The following is a 25,973-nucleotide window of genomic DNA, read 5'->3' as shown; positions in this document are numbered from 1 at the left end:
GCATTAACCTGGGCCATACCATTAGTTAATTCCGGAGATGCCCTCCTGGATGATTATGACGGATCCATTCGAGCACTTAAGACCATGTTTGACCGCCCAGATCAGGTCTATAGTGCTCAGGAACGCCTTCTCGATTTCCAGCAGGGCTCCCAGGATATGCTCACATATGTTACACGATTTAAGCAATTGGCTAAAGAAGCAGACTGGTCCTCTGAAGCCTGTTTCACTCTCTTTCGAAGAGGGTTGAACAAAGACATCAAGGTTGAACTGGCCAGGGTGGCACGTCCAAGTTCATACCAGGCCCTTATCGATCTTGCTCTACAGATTGACTTTCGCATACAGGAAAGGAAGGCAGAGAAAAAGAAAACCAAGTCACCCTTCCAGAAGAATCCCATAGAGACCCCCACGAAATCCGATGACAGCTCTGCCCGTATTAACCAACCTGAAACCATGCAATTAGGGGCCTTCCGTGGACCAATTTCCCCCCAAGAAAGATTACGAAGGATCCATAGCAGCTTATGCATGTATTGCGCATCGGACAAACATTTAGTGAGAGAGTGTCCTATAGCTCCTCCACAGCGTTCGGGAAACGCCAGCTCCTGATCCTAGATGGAGCGCAGTTTCGAGAGAGAGATGTTGGCTCCACATCTATACCATCCTTGAACTCTCCTGGACAGAACAATCTGGTAATTTTACAGGCTTTTCTATCGCCATCCAGGAAGAACACCTACCCCATTCTGGCATTAGTGGACTGTGGGGCCATGGGAAAATTCATAGACCAAGAATGGGTCCTTAAACACCATATTCCCTACGAATCCCGGAATGTCATGCAACCTGTAGAAGCAATTGATGGGAGACACCTTTCCTCCGGACCAATAACCCTCGAGACTAAGGAAATCGAGCTAGCAATAAACCACCATCGAGAGAAGATAAGGTTTGACATCATAAAGTCCGCCCATTACCCATTGGTTTTGGGAATGCCCTGGCTACAAAGACACAATCCATACATCAATTGGGCAGCAGGTTCCTTGTTCCTTGGTTCCGAACATTGCATGTCTCATTGCCTACCCCTGGACCCCGCTCCGACACCAGCGGAAGGACTTTCAGCAAACCATCTAGGTCCACTCTCGGTCTCAAACATCATCCAGGTTCCTAAAGTCTATCAGGAATACTCTGATGTGTTTTCTTCTGCTATTGTTCAAGCCTTACCTCCTCATAGACCAGAAGACTGTGCTATTGAAACCGAACCTTCAGCTGTGATCTCCTTTGGGAGGATGTTCATTTTATCCGAACCCGAGAAAAAGGCCCTCCGTGAATACCTAGATACTAACCTTGAAAATGGCACCATACGACCATTCAAATCTCCAGCAGGAGCATCACTGTTTTTTGTTCCAAAGAAAGACACCAATGAACTCAGACCTTGCCTTGATTGTCAAGGCCTAAATCAGTGCACCCTAAAGGATCGGTATCCGTTGCCCTTGATCTCAGAAATCCTGGAAGCAGTAAGAGGAGCCGTAGTATTCACCAAATTGGATCTTAGAGGTGCCTACCATCTGATCCCTATTAGAGAAGGTGACGAATGGAAGACAGCCTTCAGGACACCCGTTGGTCATTATGAATACTTGGTCATGCCTTTCGGACTTGCTAACGCCCCGGCGGTCTTCCAACATTTCATGGATCGGGTGTTTTCGGATATGCTATTCCTTTTTATCATCGTGTATCTGGACGATATCTTAATATTCTCGAAGGACCCACTCAAGCATGAGGAACATGTTAAGGCAGTGTTACAACGGTTACGTGAACACAAGCTCCTGGCAAAACCCCAGAAGTGCCTCTTCCATGTCCCTGCTGTCCACTATCTAGGATTTGTTCTTAGCCCAGAAGGTATTGGAATGGATCAATCCAAGGTAAAGGATATACTATCCTGGCCAAGTCCGACCACCGTGAAACAGATCCAGTCCTTCCTGGGCTTAGCTAATTTCTATAGGAAATGTATACCTTCCTTTTCCGAACAGTCCAACCGATTATTGCCTTGTTGAAGAAAGACGCTCCCTTTCATTGGGCAACAGCTCAGGAGGAAGCCTTCCAACGGTTGAAATCAGAGTTCACTCAAGCTCCCACCCTGGCTCAACCTGATATCAATCGGCCCTTTCTTAGTGGAAACAGACGCCTCTAACTACGCCATTGGAGCAGTTCTGAAACAAGAATTCGACGACAGACTGGAACATCCTATTGCTTATCTTTCATGGACCTTAACTCCCAGTGAAACCCACTACTCTGTTTTAGAAAAGGAACTGTTAGCCATCCGTCAAGCCTTTACCGAGTGGCGTCATTTACTTCTAGGAGCAAAACATCCGGTCCAGGTTCGCACGGACCATCGAAATCTTCACGTATTACAATTACAGGCCTTGGAATGTAGAAATAGCCATCAAGCCTGTTGGGCCTTCTTCTTTGCCCAATACCAGTTCCAGATTCACCATGTCCCTGGAACGCAGAATATAATTGCTGACGTCCTGATTACGAACCTCCTGAAGACTGGACGTTCCCTAAAATGTTTCCCCATACGATATTTGTAGCTCACGCAATCAGCCTCCTGGAAGAAATTTGCTTACAAACCCATTCCTCTGAACTCTGGAAGAACATTTCAAGGAAGAATCAATGGGATCTGAAAACCAAGGACAGATATTTGTTCAAAGATAATGCTTTACTCATTCCCACACAGAAACTACAACAAAGGATAATAAACCTTTGCCACGATACACTTCACTCTGGACATCATGGCATTACCAATACCCTCCGTCTCATACAAAGACAATTCTGGTGGCCTAGAATGAAGACTGACGTAAAGCTGTACGTCCAAGCCTGTTCTGTCTGTAGTCAAAACAAACATAATAACAAGAGACCGGCGGGTCTCCTACTGCAGCCTACACTACCGACAAGGCCCTGGGAATTTATCGCTACAGACTTCATTGTGGAATTGCCACCTTCCAGGGGATAAACGACTATCATGGTCACCATTGACCTGTTCACTCATTTGGCTCATTTTACACCCCTGTATAAACTACCATCCTCATCAGAACTTGCTAGAATTTTCCTGGAACACATATTCCGGCTTCATGGTCTCCCTTCCAAGATAATATCGGACAGAGGACCCCAATACATTTCTCAGTTTTGGAAACACCTTTGTCGAATACTAGGAATGCAACGTGCTCTCTCCTCAGGCTATCATTCCCAAACCAACGGAGCTACTGAACGTGTGAATCAACCTTAGAACAATATCTTTGATGTTTTGCTACCAAGGTCCAGGATGATTGGTCCCTTTTAATACCTGTGGCTGAATTCGCCTATAATAACTCGGATCACTTGGCTGTTAAAACCAGCCCTTTTTTCTGTAGCCAGGGGTTCCACCCTTCGGTTCTACCTTCTGTCCTCCCCCATCCTACACCGGTTCCTACAGTCGATTCCTGGATTGAAACACTTATCAATGTACAAAGAGAAGCCAAAGAACAGCTAGAAAGAGCCCGGAATCAGAGCAAACATTATGCAGACTCAAAGAGAAGACCAGGGCCCTCCTATGCAATAGGCGATAAAGTATGGTTATCCTCGAAACTACTGCCTCGACATCTACGGCCAAATAAAATGGCTCCCCGATATTATGGGCCTTTTCCTATAAAAGAAATCATCAACCCAGTGGCCTTTCGCCTCAAATTGCCAGATTCCTGAAAGAAGATCCACCCAGTTTTTCATACATCTTTAATAAAGCCATACATCCAGACCTCTCGGACTAACCTCAGACCTAGCCCTGTCCTTGTCAATGACCAACTGGAATATGAAGTCTCCCGAATATGTGACTCCAGATATAAACGTGATCAGCTCCAGTACCTGGTGGAATGGAAAGGATATCCACCCAGTGAACGCACTTGGGAACCCGTCTCCAATTTGAATACCCCCAGGTTACTCTGAAGGTTCCATCTCATACACCCGGGAAAACCTGCCGGGACGGGTTTTCGGAGGAGGCATGCTGTCATGACCCATCGGACACGCCCCTTCTGGGCCTCCTGGTCCCTGTCACGCCGGGGCTTGCACTCTGTTGTACTACCAACATGGCTGCAAACACTGAACGCTGCCTACCAGTCTTCACGTTCAATGCCACACCCCCGTGCTTCCGTGCGTCTCAACGCTACTGTTAGCTGTGGCTAGACGTGTGCTCCGTAGTTCGCCTTCACGGAAATGTGCTGCTTCCTGGTTCCCGGACCCTGGCTCCATTCTATCCCTTCTCCTTTTTACCCAACCTTCTCCCGGAATCCGTGCACCCGCCTCCGAGTGCTTCTTCCCCTTATTTTTTCCTGGATTTCCTGGAGTTTACCATCGATCCCGGACAAGAAGTTGAACGAACACTGGAAGCCGAAGACGGCCGAGCGGGCTTGTACAAGACCCGAACCATAAGGAAGAAAACTTCTACAACGGAATCCATCAAGCAGCGAAAAACAGGTGAGAAAGGGGGAAACCTGTGACAATTATACGCACATGCTTAGATTTCAAAAGTTACCTTATGCCTTACCCCATGTGTCCAGGATGGGCTGATGGCAGTGGATATTTTTCTACTACGTTTTTGACTTTCTACTCATGTACTTTTGCATTTTACTGCATAAAGCCATAAAGACTACCATATACTCTAAAATGGTCATGCCATGGCATTCTTGTCTCTCATTTGGCCATTTTGTACTTTGGCCTTCTTCATGCCCTCTAAGGTCCTGAATAGGCATGTATGGGAGGCCCTTTCCCGGGCAAAACGCCTGCTTTCCCAGGCAAAGTGGCAGTCTGTATGTATGGCCGATGTGGGGGAGGGACTGTCTGGTCCCAGTCAACATCTGAGCCACAGTGTTTTTTGCCAGTGGCTGTACATAACTGAATAGTTCCCAATATTTAATAACAATTTGAAACTCCATTAAAGACAGTACCTAATAGAGAGGGTTCAGAGTCAAATTGTGATGATGCAGAAAATTGATAAACATTTTGGCAAATTCTCGCTTACGCCCTTACTGCGTCACTACAATTTAAAGGTGGTTCCCAAAATTGTTCATGGCCTAGAGTTATTCCCTGTATGGATTAACATCGAGCTACAAAAAATGGAGTCGCTAATCTTGAAAACCATTCTATATTGCCTACCGAAATCTGTACTCGTTGCTGCAATAAGGTACGAATTGGGTTTGCAATCTTTGTCCGCTATTGTGGATTGGCGATGTTTGTCTTTATTCAGAAAGTTGCTCTTAAATAAGGGCTCGCCTCTTTACGACGTACTAGGAACGAACCTTAGAAATGGCAATTCGAAGGCTACTGTACTCTTAACCTTACAGGCTTCCTGTATGTTCAAAATAGCCCTACTCGGATTAACGAAAGACTTGCTTATTAACAATCCTATGCGTGTAAAGAAATTTTCAGAGAATGCAGATTGGGCAGAAACAATGGCGATAGTGGGGAAATCCGAATTTTCCTAAGAATTCGAGCAGCTCACGGTGGAACTACTTAACTTCCAGGGATAAGACTTGTAAACATTGTTTTAAATTCAATTGAATCAAGTATATATATATTTTTTTATGGTATTATCATCTAATTTCACATTACAAGATTTTAGGACTACCCGCATCCTACTTAGTTAAATTCCCTGCTAAGATTATACACAATGGGTACATGAGGTTTAGGTTTAATGTGCTCTTAACGGGTGAGATACTCGAAATGAAAGGTGGTTCGAGTGGCAGTGCTCCAATATGTAGATTTTGCAGAAGTAAGAACGAGAAAGAGACACTGAGACAATTGTTGAACTGTGAAGCTCTCAAGCCCAAACGTATACTTCATTTTCAAAGATTTGTAACGGACACAGAAAGAGTCAACCTTGATACACTTTGGTGGGACAAAGCCTTATCTATCTGGCTCCCTCCGGAAGACCTTCTAGGTCGTAACCAATCCTAATACTCTGCCAGGTCTTCAATGACAGACATCCTGGTCCGTTCCATCACTTATTCACTCCCTTCCACCCCTTTTCCTGACCTTACTCCTCCTCTCTGCTCTGTCTGCAAATCTATTGCAATAATCCCTCTCCTTCTCTCACTCCTTTTCACCTTCCGTCTCTCTCCTGTACCTTTGATGTTCCTCACTTTCATTTTCTCTCCTCAACGTTCCGCTCTCTTACCCCTCCTCCCTTGTCGCTCTCACCCCTCTTTACTTCGCTGCTGTCACCCTTCCTTACTCTGCCACTCTAACCCCTCGTTCTCTGCCACTCAGGAATATACTGCCCTGCCCAACCTTTCAGGGATATAGTATCCTGCTCACTCTGCCAGGGATATGGTTCCCAGATCACCCTTCTGTACTAGCCCCTCCCTCTCTCTCGCACTCTCTCAAACTGCCCCATACACTCACTCTCACTATTCTAATACCCCCTCACTTCTCTCCTGCACCCTTCTCCTCACACCTCTCTTATACCCTCTCTATTATCCTAACTCTCTCCCAGCACCTATTCTCTCGCACTCTGCGTACCACCCTCACTCCCCTTGTTCTATCTCCCTCACTACCACCTTCACTCTCACAATTACTCACTCACTAATTCACTCTCACAAACTGGTACCACTCTCTCTCTCTCTCTCTTACTACCAAAACCTCACATGTACTCTGCACCAATTCTGCCACAAACTCCTCATCACTCCACTTCACCATCTGCCTTCTCTCTGGTCTCTTGGTCCTCCTTCACGCCTCCTGACCTCACCCGAACACCTGCCTCCCTGTCGTCCATTCACCTACCTTATATATTGTGCTCTTCCTTGACTTGACCCCCCTTCCATTGGTTGTAGAGCTCATCTAACTTGAGGGGTCAATCAATGCCTTTCCCCAGGGGCGGGGCTACACAGGGGAAAGCTTCAAACAGCCCTCTATGCGCCTCCTCCCTTTCCCAGCAAGGTTTTGTTTGCAATCGCTGATGGTTTCTCTGCTGTTTCTCTGGCATGCTGAGAGTCTAGCAGTTCATTTTTCTTTTGTTTGGGCCGGTTGTCGGCTTTTCTGGTGTGCTGTATGCTGTCTGATTGGGACGGGGGTTCATATTCCATGTGAGTTGCAGTGTCTATGGTTTCCCCTTTGTTTGGTCATTTTTTCACCATTGCAGTGCACTCTGGGTCACATAGTTCTAAAAATCAAAAGAGAGAACGCTGGCCGGAAACCGTACTGGAAGGCATTTGGTGAAAGAGGGTGGTACCAGGTTTATCAGGCATGGCACATTGGTGGATGGGCGGAAGGGGGCTTTATGGACTGAGCCCCATCCCAACTCCCCCTTCGCACCTCTGGGACAGGGCTGGCACTGGTCTATGCCCAGGTAACCCCCTGGTCGCAGGTTGGGAGGGGTCACAAGTTCCTTGGCAGGGTCAGGCTCTGGACCCGGTCGCAGATAGGACCCATTTAAGATGTGGAATTGCATACATTATCCCAGATCCAAAAACCAGACTGTTAGAGATTGGGACAGCCATTGATTATGTTATCATTCACATATGAGCCAGGAGTTCAATCTTTGTGAAGGTCATTGAGGTGAGGACTGAGAGGAGGGAGAAAGGAAAATTGAAGTATCATGTCCTCTGATGCAAAACCTGCTTGGAATCCTAAGGACTAGGCTCTAATGAATCAAAGGCTAAGCAATACATTAGTTATTGGAGAGGTGGCCCGACCCAGTTATCACGGCAGTTAAATAATAGTGTATAGCATGATGGGTAGTGTTATCGTGGAATTACAGCCAAATGCCTGGGCAGGACTGATATGATCTGTGTGTCTTTGCATATGGGGCTGCACTTAAAACTTATTTTGTATTACTTATTAGATCATGTTCCTAGCTCTGCATTCAATCGGAGAGGTTGTAATGTTCTGTATGGTAATTCCATTACTCTAGTCCTCCCGACTCGTCACAGTACTACCTAAATGAGGCTCACTGCCTTGGAGAGGCATACATTCCCTATGTAACTAGAAGAAAAACTGGAATTTTACCTCTGCCCCTTATCCCATGGGCACAAAGCCCATCTTTTCCCAAACAACTAGCTGGTGCACATAGAGGAAGAGAGGCCGAGGTACAATGATCTGGGAGGGAGGGACGTTAATACTGTGACGAGTCAGGAGGACTAGAGTAATGGAATTACCAGATGTAATGTAACATTACCTTTTGTTCTCCCTCCTCATCACAGTAGTAACTAAATGAGGATAGCAGACATCGTCCTATGCCAGTGACAGCTGCACTGATAAAATACACTGATACCCCAAAGTATGGATCCAGGCAAGAAGATACCACAAGCAGGAATGTAGTTTGACAGATCCACTATGAAACAGAAACACACTAGCCATGACTTGACACATGAATTCCTCACACAACTGAAAAGTCAAGCCAGACCTCAGAAGAGGACGAACAGTGAGTAACAACTGTAATAGCAAACCCTGGAATCTAGTGGCAAGAAGGACCAGGATTCCATGAAAAACCAGCAACAAATACAGCACTGATCATAACACTAAGATCAAGAAGACCAAACTAAACACAACCCTATATTGAATTTAGGGGTGAACCTCCCCTTCGCCAGGGAAATGCTTGTAGCATTCCCTCCAGCAACTTCAACATCAGAAGAGGTAATGAGCAGGCAAACCGAACCATGGGACTCAACGCCAGCATACACTAAACCGCATCATAGCTTGACTTCTACTGCAAGCTGGGTAGGAGTCAGATGATTTAAGGGGGAGTCTACTCAGCAAGGAAACCCACGCCACAGCTCCACGTCCGGTAAGTGCCCACGAGCACTCAAAGCTGCTGCTAAACCGTAATTCCTGTCACAGAAGTAGGCAGAACTTGAGGAGCCACAGCTGCACACTCCTAGAGATATTACCCACCATACCATGGCTAACCTGTCGATATTATTATGCATGCCATAGAAATGCCCATGAGTTGAAGAAGTACTCGTGCACCAATCCAGGAATGCTCATTAATGGTAAAGCAAGGGGCTGTTTCCCAGAAAGGGAGGCACTCAACACTGATCTCCTGCCAATGAAGATGAAAGGGACCTCACCTAACCCTAAGGGAAGCAGAAACAGCTAATAACAGGAAAGCATTTCTGTTGACAATAATGTTCAACACAAGGCCAGACCCGTATTGAAGGTAGATCATGGCTGAAACCGACAAACCTCAGAATCCCAGAACAGCCATTTCTCGCCTCAATCCAAAAGAGGGACAAAAGACAAGGGCAAACGGTGAACCACAAAGTTTTAACGAAAACCACAGACCACCCAAATAGCACCTGGCCCGAATGATCACAGCAAAGGCTGCCAAATGCCTCCATGCACCTGGCAGTAACCCGATTCTAATGCAAGACACCTGTCCAGGGGAAAAATACAACCAGTGCACATAGTGTCCATCGGAATACCCAACGACGATGAAATGAGTGCAGGGAGAAGCATTGAACCAGCTCCTCTCTCGATAATCAAAACAGAAGGAACATAGGCGAATTCCTGTGCTCGAAAGAATCGACCCCAACCTTTGTACAATAAGGTCAATGTGAAAGCACAGCGACACCTGGCTCCATGCCAGTCCAGAGGGGCTAGTAACAGGGACAAGGATGTCAAGAAGAGAAGAAGCAGAACCCATTTACATGCAGGGCCCCAAATAAATAACTGTAGTAGCTGTCCCGCCTGACATGGTGTGCCTCATCCTTGCCCAAGCATAGTAATGGACCACCATCTTCCCAACTAGACCTTCTCCTCTAGGTCCACGAGAGGTTTGTCTGGGTCTCTCTTGGCATCCCAACACCTGAGGTCTATTGTGAGCCATCCCCAATCGGCCAACCCATAGTCAAACTCACTATTCCTTGAAATGATGCCACCTCTGCTTGTCCTTGGACCACAAAACCATGTGGTTCGGAAGCCATGTCCCTATTAACAGGGCCTCTGGTACCTTCTAGGGAAAACCTCACCAAAGCAATGCAGACTAATTCTGTCATGACTCCAATTGGCTCTGAAGGATAGTCAAGATTACCAAGGAAGAAATTATAAATAGTAACACCTCGGCTAGAGAGCGCACACATGAGGTGATACCCCAAAGATAAAGATGACCCCAGGGGCCGTCTATCAGATTTCGCTGAACCAAGCCAGAAAGGGGAAATAATCATTAGAGGAAAAGCTGGACAACCGCCTGAGATCACCCTGCATACTGATGTAGGAATCGTGGCACTATTACCGAGCGGAAGAGCCTCTAGGTAAATCCAATACCATTCCCCTCTTGTCATGGAAGCTACTACCGTAGGGAGCAGAGCTAATTTCTGCGGCCCTGGAGTGCATGAATGTCCCATCAGGCATTGCTTTCCTACCAGCTGTCCAAGTATCAGAAGAAACCTCACATGATGGACCTGTCGGACATGCCATTTTGTAAGCTGGTCATAAAATATTCTTGCTGGACGATTGGGAATGTGATGAAGGAAGGCATAGAGTCATAGATCATTTGTGTGGACTCCATATATATATCTCACCCATCTCTCAACCTTCAAAATCAAACAGGTACACATTCCTGGATAGAGGGGTGTTCAGTCAGTGCAGCATCATAACCAAATGCACGCATAAAGAAAATAGCCACCTGTCCATACTGTCACCACTGGCGTGTCCAGGGAGTGGCCTGGGGTGGCACATGCTACCCCTGGAATCTGATTGGCCACCACAGGTGCCCCACCATTATCCTAAACTATGACCGTTATGTGTACATGCTCGTACTTCATGCCACCCCTGCATAAGTCAGTGCATAAAAAGATCTGTCAAAAGAGTCTAGGCACACCACTGACTATCACAGAGGTCCCAAGCCACAATAGGACATAGAAATGAAGCCAGTATCAACACTGTGTCCACAGCAGCATCGGTCACCCACAAAAACATCATGAATGGCTAAACGGTTAAGCATCAGAAGAACAGAGCTCCACTGTGTACAGTACAAGACCCGCCATGTTGAAGCAGCACAGGTACGAATGTGATTAGTCACTTGGCACTGTACAAAGATAGGGGAATTTAAATATGTACATTTGATGGTTCACGACATAGTTTTATTGAGCAACAGATTATTATTTTTTTTAAATGGGATATATTTGCTGCATGGGCGACACTGGTGATTATATTTGGAGCTGAACATATGATGCTGCATTTGGCATCGTTATGTTTAGGTTAGTGTTTCATTAATTGTATCCTACCAGAGACGCAGCATCAAAGAGCTGCACATAAAAGCCAAACCAAAACAAACAATACATTACATGTTTGGATGTGCATAGATTTATATGATGCAAACTAGCTGTGAAGCAACAGTACGCACTACAACACAACATAGACACAGTATTAAGGTACAGTAATAGGCATTCACACTTTGAAAGACATATTGACTAATCACAACCTGCCTTTCCTGGGCATAATTGTGCATTCACCGTTTTTATTTTTTTTTAAATGGCCATATCCATTAAAATAGAAAAGGGACTATGTCCCGTTTCGGATGACGGCGCCAATTTTGGAACATGTTTTCCATGGCTGCCGTCATCCGAAAAGGGACCTAGTCCCTTTTCCATGTTTATGGCAGCTGCCATTTCTTTTTTTTCCTCCGACGGGAGATGGGTTCGTGCTGAGCTCATCTCCCGTCTGACAAAAAAAAAAAGAAAACTATCTGCACCCCGTTAAATACTGTAAGGAAGGAAGGGGCGAATTAGCTCCCCCCATGCATTCTACGCGAAATGAACCTCTTACTCTTGCACTAGTGGAGGACGCCTCCATCGCCCTTCTGCTGTCATGAGGAATACGATCTTGGCTGGAGCAGAGGTGGGGCTAATGCAAGGCACACTTGGACTCCATTTTGTGTGCCCTCGACTCCATCTTTGGACTAGGCTGTGATTCTGTAATACGAAGCCTCCTCTCACCTCTGCAGCGCCGCGCCCAGCGAGCAACAACCGCTCCCACCTTTTCTGCACGGCCCAAGTCCCTTTCTCACGGCTGCGCTGAAGCTAACTGATACAATTAAAACTATGTATCGTATCACTCTTCTTCTGAGATCACTGTCCTGTGTGTGAACCAGCCTGAACCATGACTTGTAGCTCATCCATTTCCACAAACCTGCTCTTGCACCCCTCACCCTTTCTGTTGGAAAATTACTGCTTGTGTAACCCTGTTTGTGTAACCCTGTGCCCTCCTAAGATATTCTCTTGATGTAAGAGAAGCGTGCCCCCACTGTGCTGACCACCCTAGAGTGTCCCCAATAAACCCAGACCCCTGTCATAGTATATCCTGTCCTAAACTAACATGTGGCATTCCACTCCCTGCCTCACCCTGATGTGCTAGACCAGCCCAGTCCCCAGGTTATCACAGAAGGCAAGACCCCCACATCCTTTACCTTATCAATGACCCAATGTGAGATGATGCAGTTATGTATGTACAACTTTTAAGCCTCTAAGATTTATTCAAAGGTATATTGATGCTCATTGTTTATTGCATGTCTAGAATAAGTGTATAGATTAGCTAGTGAGGTCCAGCCGCCTCTCCGACCTGGCCTAACCTTCACCTCGCACCAACTGGCCCAGCTGAATCACGTGACGTTCAACCTCCCGCCAAGTCATCAACCAATCCAGTTGAGCCGGCCCCTAAAGAACTATATGTGCACCTCCTTTCTAACCAATGACATTGTAACTTGCTGGCTGCATAGACAATTGTCACTGATGATGCTGTTATCTTTTAAAAACACATTGTATTGTATTGTTTGCCAGAGCGCTCTCAAGGCAGCAGAGTTCTCTGGATGCTGAATTTCATATAAATATTTGACAACTCGCAATCATCTCTCGTGGTCTCATTCCCTACTGGGATGTGTCCTTTATTCTGAATTTTATTGGTATTGTGGGGAGTGAGTACTTTCACGATCCACCAAACAGAAGTCTTTACTGTGCTATTGTCTCCCCTCATTGGAGTCTGCCACTTGGCCAGGACAAACAGTCACTCGAGGTGTCTGGGATTTTAGAAGGCCTTAACACTTCCTTCTCAGCCCTGTGCCTTGCTTGGCTGTTGATATTATCATCAATGTCCAGCATTAATCCTCCTTGACATGCATCCTGTGTACCCACACCCAGTAGCGTTAGGTCTTGTTTGATTTTAGGTGACTTATCTCTCAATTTAGGTTTTGGGCAGGGCCTCTGTTTCTTGTCTATAGCCCTTGTTCTGGACCCTCCTCCAGCAGTTTATGAAGACGCTGCTGGTCCAAACTTCACAGACTGTCATTCTGTCTCTCTCTCTCGTCCTTACAGAACGTGCTGCTTTTTCATAATTTTCCTGGTTTTCACCACTCATTGTTAGTTGCTTGCATAACTCAGTTTCCAGCTCACTCGCCCCACCTCCTCCTTCCTTTCTCTCTCCCTCTCCTTCCTAGGAATTTTTGCTCCTTTCCTTCTTCTAGGACAGAGGTAGGCAGCGTGTTGCTCTCCAGAAGTGTTGGCCTACAACTCCTGTCAGCCCCCGCCACTACAATCCGTGGTGACTGATCATGGAAGCTGTGGGCCAAAACATCTGGAGAGCAACAGGCTGCCTGAGCCTGCTCTAGTGTTTCCCCCTTCACCTCCTTGCCATGCCCAGTCTCTGTCTTCTTCTCTGTCTTCCCACTTTGACAAGTCCTTTCATTCCATGTTCTTCCTGTACCCCTACCTGTTTCACCACCCCCGCCTGTTTCTTTATGTCTTTCACTGCCTTCTTCTCTATCTTTATATATTTGGCCTTTTCCTCCTCTCCTTCCCACTGCGCAGGTGTTTCCCTTCTCCTCATTCATCCCTTCCTCTTCATCCCTCCTGCTTAGATATTTCACCTACTCCTCCTATTCCCCTCTCCTTCTCCTCCCGTCTTCACTGTGCTCTTCCTCTTTTCTACTCCACAATGCTCTAACCTGTTCTTTCTGATTTTCCTTCACCTTCACTGTCCAAACTCTAACTTCCTCACATCCCTCTATGTGAGCCCCACTTTTAAACGATATGTACATGTGCAATTGGGATTGTAATTGGGTGATCCATGGCAGTTGGGAGTAGGTGTTCGGATTGACCAGAATCACTGCTGGCTACAATTTCCTTATGTATAACTGTTTCTACTATGGGTCACTGTGCACCTATGTGTGTCATAAAGAGGCCTTCTGCCATCTTGGAGTCAGGCAGCACCTCCTTCCTGTTTCCCTGACTCTAGGTTGGCACATCAGTGGGAAGAAAGCAGCGTGTGGACCCGCCTCCGTGATGACCTGTGGGCTGTGTTGTGCTCACGCGGAATTATGTTTGTCAGAGAGAAGTTGAGTGGGCAGTAGGGGCTGAGCCGTGGGGAGAAGGGTAAGCTTTGCGGTGCTCATCAGGTCGCTAGAGCTTCCACGAACCAGTCCTGTCCAAACGTGGACTGTTGAAACCTCTGTGTTTGGGATGAAGGTGGGCTAGGATGTTTTACGGTGGGTTTGACGGATGGCACTCACTCTGCACCTAATAGCTATTTCTTTAATGAAAATGAAATCTAGGTTTGTATGCAAAAAAACAGAGGCTTAGCATGAACAAGACATGCAGTACGGAGAGTGGTCAAAGGGTTGCGCGTGTTGAACAGTTGACTAGTGAAGTTTTCAGCTGGGTCCAATAACCTGGTGAAATGTTGTTATTTAACCTTGAAATTATGTATAATTATCACTACGGACCTTTTCTATTGGTGGCTGGATGGTGTAAATCGTCCAAGAGCACGCCCCTTCTGCCTTAGAGTGGTTAGAGATGAATTATACCAGTGGTAACCAATGAAGGGAAGTATCAAGACGTATCATGATGCAAGAGGCATATGGTGGCAGTGTTTAGATATGCAAGTCTTTCACTGGCATATGATGTCTTTATCTGGCATATGCTTCCTATCTGGCATATGATTGCTGCACTTAAGTATCTGAGTCTTGGCCTGGATGAATGAGGTTGTCCCTTGGAATACAATGGCTGCACTCAGTGTATGCTGGCAACATCTGGGTACTCGACACTGCAACTGAGGATGTGATGGTGCACCCGAGACTGAAGGGATGTAGCTAGGCACACGAGGTTGTACCTGGGCATATAATGGTTCTTGGGCCTACGTTAGCTTTAACTGGGCGTGGAAGGTGGATCTGCCGTGCCATGTCAGTGCCTGCGACATGTGAGGCAATGCTTGGCCATATGAAAAGGTACCTGCCAGTGTGAGGCTGTATCTAGTGATGCGAGACTGTGCATGGACATATTCACCTTTATTCCAGACTGTGTACCACCTGCTCCCTCATCTGCAAACTTTGTAACTTGCTCAAGAAGAAGCAAATTAATACTGGGATTTGTTTCTGGCATATGAAGGCTGTGGTGTCCCTGTGACATTGTCCACCTGGCATCAAATAAACCAGATCCATTGGCTTTGTCAATACATTTTTGTCATGCTTTTTGGGTTAAAGAAACTCTTACTTTATTCATGCCAAAGAATTGTGGTTCAAGTAATTATGTTTAAGAGCGATCAACACTCGTTTTCAGATTCCAAGATTGTCATTTCTAAATGTTCTCTCAATTCTTTTGTGAGTAAAACTTAAGACTGTCATGGTTCCACTACCTAGACCCCCTGCTTCTAGAACATTGAACTGATTATGGGAAATACCTCAAGATATCGTTGTTTTAATCCACATAAACCCCAGAGTTATTCATGGTGAACTGTACCTAGTTGTGCCCCAGTACTAAGACATCTGCAGTGCTTGCATGGCCATGTGTTTCAGTGCTACATGAAAAATAAACGTTCAGCTCATCCTCATTTGTTTTCTGAAACTAACCTGTTACTCCTGTTAATCTTTTTCACATGTTACAGGCTTGCCCCAAACCATACAGGTTGGAACCACTCTAAGGGCAGTCTCTTCACGCGAAGCTGTTCTACACGTCTCCCTGATTCGGTCTCTGCTGTGATTCTAAGCCTCAATAGGGCAACTGTCCCGGACACAAGACTGCCACAGAAAGTTGAGGAAAGGTACAGATTGTGGAAAGATACCGAAGAGTAAGAAGCAATTGAAGACCATTATGGGCAGCAAGATGTCAGGAGTCACTTCTTGAAGGGAACCAACACTCCATGTATATTTTGGAAGAGTCAAGTCAGTGGAAACTTTGCTTTGTAGGACTTCTAAAACAACTGATTGCTTCGGGGGAGCGACTGGTGCAAACTAGTCGTTGACACCACTGGTCCATAGCAGAGCGATTGCGTGCAGTAAGAGTCTGGAATGTCTTTCTCTCCCTGTAATCTAACCCTGGATGGCTTCCATGAAACCCCTGAACGGTCACCTAATGAGACTTTAGCTCCTAAGAGTTTCTCCGATTACGCCATCTCGTCAGATGGAGATTCCGTCGCACCACGTTGTACCTTCTGCTGCTGCAGCCTGCTCTGTTGGACCACAGTGGTTCTGCTTATGGCATCTATTGCATTTGCTGTTGTCATTGGAAATGCCATTGCACTCACGGTCTTCCTACGAACCCGTCAGTGCCGTACACCTCAATTATACTTGAAAGGTAAGAGATTTGAGGAAGTCATCATTACTGGCTTTGGGCTGGTCAATGAGACGCAATGTAGGTCTAGCCGGGTGTTCGTTGGATCCATTGGTCAGTTTTGAAGCCCAGAACTGGCAAGAAGAGTGGCATTATTAGGAAGCGTTCAATGATATGTAGTGAGGAATCTGTGCACAGATTCACAGCTTCTTATAAACTGTACCCACACTGCTAAACTAGAATTAGTGGTAATTTCAAGGTATAAAATATAAAGGTCTATCTATGCACGGTGCTGTGTAGCAGGTTTAGGTATCTACAGGGAGAATGCCTTGGGTGATCATTCACAAAGACAGGTTATTGTATTTGAATGGGTATAGGTCTAGGTGGAACCAACTGGACAGACACTTCAGGTGGTTACTGTCTCTGTGCTGGGGCAGAGATGGACGGGCTAATTACATGGGAGCGCAATCAATACATCTGTGGTCATGTACAGAAAAAGAGAGATGTTTATAATGCTACTGCCGCCACAATAGCTGCCTGCGATCATACAAGGAAGGTCATGCTGGTCACGCCTGGAAGGAACACGCTGGGCCTCTGAAGGGTGAGTGTCATCATCCTTCCATGGGGGCATTGCTAGGAAGAACAGGTTAGCCATCTACCAGGTTGAATCTCATAAATCACTCGCTTGGGAGCAGCGTGGTGGCAAAGGCTGCAGTGGGCCGCTTCATCAGCAGCTAACATGCTTGGGAGCAAGATCCTGACACTTCACTCGGGAGGGTCACTTCATCTGTAGGTAGCATGCTTGGGTGAGGAACATGCTAATGACAGGTGTGTGTCCTATACAAACAGTGTAACTCCCAGGCTAAACAGGTTTGCATCACACTGGAGTGGGAATGTACAAGGAACAGGCCAGAAGGAGCCCATTGCTAAATGTGAAGCAAGTTAACACACAGCCGTGTTGGGGAAAACTACATCACTTTTCTATTGCTCCCATTTAGGTAAGCATCACCCTCTTTCCCAAACCAAAGCGAACAGCTGATGAGGATGTGTAGGTCTTATGGCATGAGGAACTACTTTTTCTGTGGTTCTCGGGCAGCTGGAAATCAATGAATTCTTGTGATGTGCCTTGAGCCAGCATGATCGCACAGTCCTCCTTCTCATTCTATGGCTGGGGCTTTATATTATCAAAGCCCGCTTGCTGGTTGACTATGTCCAAAGTGGTCATGCCCTTGAAGCATGATTCAATTATAAACATAGCTCCACTTACCATAAGAGGCAACACGGATGACAGCAAATCACCTAACCTTCTTCCAGTCATTAGCCTAACACCCCAGAAAGGTTGGGGGGCAGGAGTAGTGTGCTGTAGCTGCAATGTCGGATGCATGGCTACTGCATTCACTTCAGCATAAATTCACTTTGTCACATTTACCGCTTCATACCTTTACTTTTCTGTCTTTTCACCTCTTGTAACATTCACTTCGGCATTACAGGGCGAGACCCCCTGTAATCCACTTCTTTTCTCAGTCATATCCCGACCCTAACCTTACAGCTAACCTTAACCGTAACCATTGCCACCTTAGTAATTTCAAGCTGTAGAAGAAATAAAGGTAAGAGGTCGTAAATACATGAAGTAAATGTCTGATGAAGTGACTGTAGAAGAGGTAAGTGTACAAAGCGTTTTGGAAGTGGAGTAAAGGGGGATGGCATGAACAGTGCAACGCCGTCTTGGCACAGGGAATTGGTAGCCTTGCTGCTTCTGAAATGTAGGGCGGGTGGTGAGGCAGTGTGCCCTGAGGACAGAGATGATGTTGTGTGCAGTCATGCCAATGGAGCGGAGAGCCTCAGCCGGTGCCTGCCTCCCCCAGGCACTGAATCACGACTGGCTTGGAGACCACATCCTTGCAAGGTTCCTGCGGAGCCTCTCCAATTTCCCTTTACACAATCCTCTGCTCGCTCAGGCGTCTGCATCTGGAGCATCCAGAAAGAGCCTAGAGGAGGACATCAGGTCTCCACCCTCGAGGTTGCATTGTGTTGCATTTCTGACACCTGCCTGCTAACAGCATTTATTCCTGCCAGGCCCCAGATCTCCACCTACCTAGTCTTCCTCACTGTCCGCAGCCTCGCTTATGAGGAAGCTTGCACTGTTGCTGCCTGTGCTGCACCGGTTATATAAGGAAAGACTGCCCTGGTGCTGCCCACGCTATACCAGTTGTGTATATTCTAGAAGCTTGCACTGCTGTTGACTGACCGTAATGGGTGGGTGAGGGAAAGAGTGTGTGCCTTGTGTATGTATGTATATACACACTGTTACTGCCAATGATCTACAGGCTTTGTGCCAGAGGAAGGCTTGCATTACTGCTGCATTTGTGAAGCCTAACATCTGCCACTCAAACAGCTTCTCGGCGATGGCAGCAGATGGGTTTTCATCAGTTGTGGGTTTCAATACTGGACAGGTCCCATCAGAAGATTGAAACTCTTGACCTTGCCCCACACCCCGATTAGTGGCAGATTGTGGTTTGTCTGCAGTTTGGGGTTTCCCTAGGGGACTGGTCCGGGTGTTCGGTCTTGTAACCTTTTCCCAGCACCTGTGTGTCGACCTACGTCACAGGAGCCTATTGAATTGTTGAGGGTAGGGCGGGAAAGACGTAAACATGGAGGATGAAGTGGATGCTAACTGTGATGCAGACAAGGGCCAAAGGGGATGTGCAATTGAGGAAGACGATAAGCAAGCACTGGGAACCGGTGGGTATTGCAACAATGGGAGATATTTGGCAAGATGGGAAAATACTGGAATTTAACACACTGGTAGAGGAAACGGGCCTACATCTAGGGCAATTTATCACATACACCAGACTGGTGCGATGGGTGAAAGAAACATGGTCTGAAATAGTGCTGGAAGACCAACCTGATGCAGCTATAGAAACAATATACGACATCGCAGAGGGAGGGCACGAGGTTTCCCGAATCTACGAATTGTTGATGACCAGGGTGGGGAAGCAAGTGGCCCACCTAAAACGGGATTGGGAAGAGGAAGTGGGAGAAAGCATGAATGATGGGCAGTGGGAGAGGGCTCAGAGGTACCATAAAAAAAGTGTCCAGGAATGCAAGGCTGCAGTAAATTCAGCTATATGTAACTCACAGAGCGTACATAACCCCCCCAGAGGATAGACCGACTCAAAAATGCAGAAATACAAACATGTCCCAATTGTGGGGAAGTGAATGCTGGGATGACCCATATGTTCTGGGCATGCCCGGAAATCGGTAAATTCTGGAAAGAAGTGGCCCATCGCCTGTCAGAGAAGGGGATCACGCTAAATGTGAAATCGGTGTGGGCATGTATGATGGGAGGGTCCCGTAGACCACGCAAGCTAATGCATGTGGGTAAACTTAAAGACCTGGCTTACATATTGGCCAAGCGCAGAATTGCCATGGGCTGGAAAGCAGGCAACAGACCAAAAGTAGAGGTTTGGTGGAATGATCTCAAGAAGTGGGCTGACACGGAAACAGCGGTATGGACCGAAGCAGACAATAGAGGGGGGTGGGGGGGAAGAGGCAGATACATTGATGGCCTGGAGGCACTTAGTGGCCCCATTGTCTGGGTCCACCCAGGTATGCCCAAGCAGGGATGATACCTCCCAAAACACGGAAGAAGGAACATCCCTAGAAGATAACGGTGAAAGGCGAAATGGAGTAGGCTCAAGTTAAAGTGGGAGGGTAGGGGTAAATAGCGGCTATGGTATAATATGGTACAAGATACTTGAAAATGTATAACATGCACCGCTAAATTTGTTTTTAATGTGTTGAATGGTTTTGTAAAAGTTAATAAAAATTGTTTTTAAAAAAAACTGATGCAGACAAGGGTGATGATGTGGCTGTGGGTGGTGATTGGGCTGCTTATGGTGGCCTTGCAGTGGAGGTGTTGCTGCTGTGTTTTGTGATGAAGCTTCAAAGGTGATGAGGCAGTAGAGGATTATGTGGATGAAAAGGGGGTTAGGGCTGTAGAGGGTGTTGTGGCTGTAGGGATATTGGGTCTTGCAACCTATTCAAACACCTGTGTATGTGGAAGTCACAGGCGCCTGTTGCAGTATCAGGGATTAGGAAGGGTGGGGCTTGGGCAGGAACACTAAATTGGGAGGGTAAAGCGACTGTGGAGAGTGATGAGGCTTAGGAGGAGGGATAGGCGGATGAGGTGGGTGATGCGACTAGGGATTGAGATGCAGGTGTGGCGTATAATGCAGTTGAGAAGCATGATGTTTAGCGGGGAAGGCTGATGTGTGCCAGAGGAGGGTTCAGCAAGGATGCTGCTGTGAAGGATAACATCGCCGTGCCGGTGTGAGAACCCAAAACAGTTCCTATCATGGTCCAGCCCCCCCTGGGCAACCATGCACCGGTCTTAGACAATCTTAGACAATCTCCTAGAGGGGTGTGGATCACTCTACCCCCCCCTGCTTTCGTATCTCAGGGCCTATGTGCACACTGTTAATCCTAGATTACTTCTAACAACATACTCCTATCATACTCCTATGGACCAATAACATAAGACACAAAGAAAACACATGAATCGATTCAATTATAACAATAGAATACATTTATTCATACATGACAATGCATGATGATGATGCAAGCATTCCATATTAAACTATGCGAATCTCGAATTTGCACCTTTATATATCTTGGTGCAAATCTACCATGCAGTGGATAACTATAAGCCTTTCAGGCTTCTAATGCAAGCTATCAGTGTCTTATGCAATATACATATGGCAAGTGTCACATCAGCATTCCTCTCCATTCCACACCATACTTCACACTCTCTATCTAAGACAATCCCTGTCTGATTTCCCCTTTACCAAACCCAAAGCTCTTTGTGCGAGTGTCTGTTCTAACCAATCAGTTTAGGCCATAAACCATACTTCCCATTTGCATGTGCCTCTCTCCCCTCTCCAGCTCTGTCTTTGTCAAGTCTCTCCAAGTCTCTCCTCTCCCGCTACTCTGCAACCAGCCAGCCAGTCACTCAAACTGCCTCAAGCCTTTGCCAGGCTCTCGATCTCCCAAAGCCATTGGATTCTGCTGCACCAAGACACCTCTCCCTCATCGAACTCCATCAACATCTAACACCATCTCCAACAACAACTACCGCTAGCAACTCCCCTCTCCCCTGGTTATACTATTCCATGACGCACTCAAATCCCTATGGTTACTTTCATTCTCTAAGCTAAATGCCTCTCTCTCTGTAAGCAAATTCTAAATATGAACGTGTCTGAAAGTCTGTGTTTGCAATGTACTTTCACCCTGTGTTCTTGTCGTGTTCTGTGTCAATGTGACATTGGACATCATATCTCTGTCATGGCCTTCTAATGCGTGCCTGCCTCCTATTTCTCCATTCATACACATTCACTCCACTGTTGGCTTCACAAAATCCTCTTTCCTCCAGAGAACAGGCCATCTCTCCTCCTCCATCTCGTGCATGCAAAGCTCTGCTTGCCTGCAAAGACTCCTCTCCCATCTCCCCATGTGGCACAGCCCATACCTTTTCTGTCTCCGTGGCATACAAGCCATGCTGATTATGCCAGGCCGTCTCTCTACTAAGGCAAAGGCCGTATTATCTCCCTGCCTGCCAAGCAACTGTTTACAAATACTTGTACTCAGTGTAATTCAAAACAATCTTCACACACCGTGGCACCTCTGTCTCATTCAGTGGAATGGCTTTATAATGCCAGCTAAATGCTTTCTAGCATTTACGCTTTCTCTCACAATGGCAAGCGCTACCTATATGCAAACGCATTCTAAGTGCACACTCAATGCATGGTGTCTCTACAATGCATACATGTGTACATGTAACTACAAAACATACCAATGTGTCACCCTAAATGGCTCTGTGTATAATTTCAGGCCTCATTCATTCTCTATAGTGCCTAGCACGTTTCTCTCAGCCTAAGTGCTACATTCTAATGCATAAAACATAATGCTAAAAGCATCTCTTTCAACATATATGGCAATAACATAACTAAGCAAACCCTTCATATAACAGGGCCTATTTCTCTCTTCAAATGCATGGTAATAATGTGAATAATATAATGTTACAATTTCATGTACTCCTAATCAGTACTAATTAGATGATGGCTAACTAAACAGGATGGAATGATTTCATAGCAAAGAGTAATGATTCTCTAACAGTAGGTAATGATGGGTAATGGTGTGTAATGATTCTGTACTGATAACAAACCAGGCCTATATGTTATCAGGTTCTACACCGGGGGATGCAGCACTGCTGGGTACTGCTGCAGTTGCCAAAAAGCCAATTTTCTTTTTACTGTTACTATATACTGGAAGGGATTGTTAACACATGTGAAAGATTTGACGGCGACGTATGTAAGAGTATTTAGAAGCATGTATCCGAAAGTGCTTCATATAGGAAAACAAATCTGACAAAAGGCCTGCTTTGGGATGTGTTTCCTATGTTTTGGGTTGTTTCTATGAGATGCTGAGTTTAGTGTCATGGTGAACTCCGCTCCCTGGATAGACATGTGCTATTGCAGTGGTTGTACAAGGTGGAGCTGATTTTGAATCACATGAAAGAACACTGACACTCCCACTGCACTGGAGTCCCAATTAACAGGCCTGTAACACTTGTGTTGTACTAATGGCATGATATAACATACCTTCTTATTTTGTCCCACAGTGTCCCTGGCTCTGGCAGATATCATTGTAGGTATTCTGGTGATTCCCTTCTCCGTGTACACAGAGATCACGCTCATGGTTACTAGAACTCCCTCTGTTGGGTGCAATGGGTGCTCTTATGACAAAGGACCCACAGCACCATGGCAACCATGCATGGTGATTGGCATTATATTCACTGTCTGCACCTTCGTATCCATCATCACCATCTTTCTGATGACACTGGAGCGTGCCATTGCCATCCTCAGACCTCTGCACAAGGACTCTGTGATCACACGCCCAAGGACTCTCAGACTCATTGTCATCTCCTGGGCCGGGAGCTTCCTTCTGGCTATCGCACCACTCCTTTTCAGCAACGCTTTCACCCTGGAGTACAACAGATGCAGCTGTATGTGTAACTATGCTCTGATTGCCAACCGTGCCCCCGCTTGGAATGTCATGCTACTCTTCCCCATCTTTGACTTCGCCCTCTTGGGGGCCTCGTTGGTTATAAACGTTCTCTCCTTCACCACTATCCGGCACTACTCCCACAAGCGCAAGTTCCTAGCCAAAGCAGATAAGTGTGCAGGGGCTCAGCGACCTTCCTTCTCAGACATAAAGGCGGCTAAGACCATCAGTATACTAACCATTGCGTTCACTGCCTCCTTCACACCCATTGCAGTCTTTGTTTTAGGCAACGTGGTGGGCTACACCTGGTGCACTTTCTCCTTTTTTGCTTTCTGGATCCTGACGTCAAACAGCTGTTGCAATGTCATCATCTACAGTTTCCGAGACAAGCGTTTCCGCCATGGGGTACAGCAACTCTTTTTAAGGACGCAACCAACGCTGTGGGAAAAGAACTAAGCATCCACAGCACTGGCATCTTAAGATCCACCTTACTCTTCCCCAGATCCCACCAAGGCTGTTCAGCATGAGAGGACTTCACTAAGAACCATAACTCAAAAGTCAGCAGACAACGGTGTTAAAAGAAGCACTGTGAGATACCATGACATACTCTTCTAAAGAGCTATTTTAGATCAATTCCACGAATTGCACGTAATACTTCATACTCACAGGGTAGGTTCCTCCAAATAAAGACAACAAGGACTTTTGATCTATAGCAGTTTAGCGGAGGACTTCTCTTTTGTTTGTTTTTGGGAAGACCGCAACACAACCTTTACATGCCAAGTAATATATGAGCAAACATGTCCACAATACAGGCACCACAAATGGCAAATCCTCAGATGGCAGGTAGGCAATTTGATGACTTTGGTTGGCCCCACGTTCTGAGCCTACCATACCTATGTCAAGTGCTCTCTCGGAATAGGTGCTGCGCAATATGGGCAAGAGCATTCTCCTTCCATCTTTAAGCGAGAAGGTCTTACCCCCTATACCCACTAGCCTCAGAGAAGGGAAGGAATCTTGGTAAGAACAAAGGAATGATTCTGCTGTAAAATCAGCAACAAGGGGGACACAAGTCAATGAACCAGAAAGCGAGAAGGATTCCTCAGGCAATGCATTGTTACTGCAACTTGAGTAACCACACTGCAGCACTGGGGAGGACAATGCTCCAGTCAGTCACACAGAGGCAATCCAACCGAAATGGGCGATTGGGGCAGTGGGGCGAGGGGAGATTGGATTATTGCTACCGGACTCACACATTGAAAATCAATGGGCTTCCCAACAGCAGTGGGGAAAGGATGAAATTCTGTCATACAGAATTGCTAAGAGATTTAAATATAAAAGGGCTACATTATTACTATTGGGATGGTAATTGCTGATCAACCACGGAAAAGCAATGTAGTAATTCGACAAACTGGGGATGGCGGTGCATGATAGAAACAGGTAGTGAAACACTCTGGGTTTACTACGGGAAGAAAGAGCATTCCTAATAGATGCAGCCGGAGAAAAGCTATGGTTTAACTCATCACCCAGGGGAGTTGTAAGCATTTGTTACACAAGGACCAACAACAGGCTTACCCTCGAAAATGGAGAGTGGGCGCAAACCAAGATTGTTTTAAGAATAACATGATGTAATGTATTGGTGCTTCAGCCTTGGCTAGGGCTGTGGTTGAGTCCTCGTGTTAGTTATAGAAGGGCTGGCAAGGGAGGTCTCTTTTCATAATCAAGGAGTTTTGTTCTGATGTTAAGTTAAAAAAGGGTAGTCAGGACCTTTGTATAAAACGTTGTGACTAAAAGGCATGATCAGCAAGAGAAGGCAATGTATGATGAACCCAAGATGAGGCCTACCAGCGTAGTGGATGAAAAAGAGCCTTCATGGCCCTTATCCTCATGTTTCCTTTTAAAATCCTTATAAAAGAAAGGTGGTTCCCATCTCTGAGACAGGTTGTTACCAGATTATTTCTCATGTCCTATAAAGCATGGGGTTTCCAGCTCCAGAGCTTCCAGATTCTCCCCTCGTTCTTGACTAAATCTGTACCAGCAGCCTACAGAGAAGCACTTCCATAACATTAAGATATTGGCCCCATTACAGTTTTGCCGGTATATCACCGGTAAGTCCGCCGGGATACCGGAAAAACTGCCTTGCCGTTTCCACCGCCGATATACAGGTATTGCGGGGATATTATGTGGCAGAGGAGACAGCGGTAAGTTCTCATTCCACGGAGTCCCAGGACTCCATGAGATGGGGTTGCCAGAATTACCAGCAACGGTAGTACCAGTGCCGGTGATTCCGGCATATATTTGCCACTATGGGCCTGAACTCTCGGTAGGTCAGGCTTGCTGGCAGATCACTGCCCCCATCAGCAAACT

The 25,973-nt window shown here is 46.3% G+C and overlaps 1 protein-coding gene across 2 annotated transcripts in view; it reads left to right on the top strand.

Moving 5' to 3' along the window:
- The window catches only part of LOC138524299 (adenosine receptor A1-like), a 173,535-nt gene extending 148,996 nt beyond the window's left edge, over window positions 1-24,539 (top strand). For both annotated transcript variants that reach the window (XM_069635505.1, XM_069635506.1), the window contains 2 exons: window positions 15,883-16,571; window positions 23,227-24,539. In XM_069635505.1, coding sequence (XP_069491606.1) covers window positions 16,286-16,571; window positions 23,227-24,065 — 1,125 coding nt within the window. In that variant the 5' untranslated portion in view covers window positions 15,883-16,285 and the 3' untranslated portion in view covers window positions 24,066-24,539. The remainder of the gene's footprint in view (window positions 1-15,882; window positions 16,572-23,226) is intronic.
- Window positions 24,540-25,973: the final 1,434 nt, after the last annotated feature.

This window comes from Ambystoma mexicanum, chromosome 1q, assembly GCF_040938575.1.
Source record: "Ambystoma mexicanum isolate Mex_15411 chromosome 1q, UKY_AmexF1_1, whole genome shotgun sequence".
In the NCBI taxonomy this organism is placed as follows: Eukaryota; Metazoa; Chordata; class Amphibia; order Caudata; family Ambystomatidae; genus Ambystoma; species Ambystoma mexicanum.
Note: the sequence above shows the minus strand (reverse complement) of the source record. Positions and strands in the feature narration are given on the sequence as shown.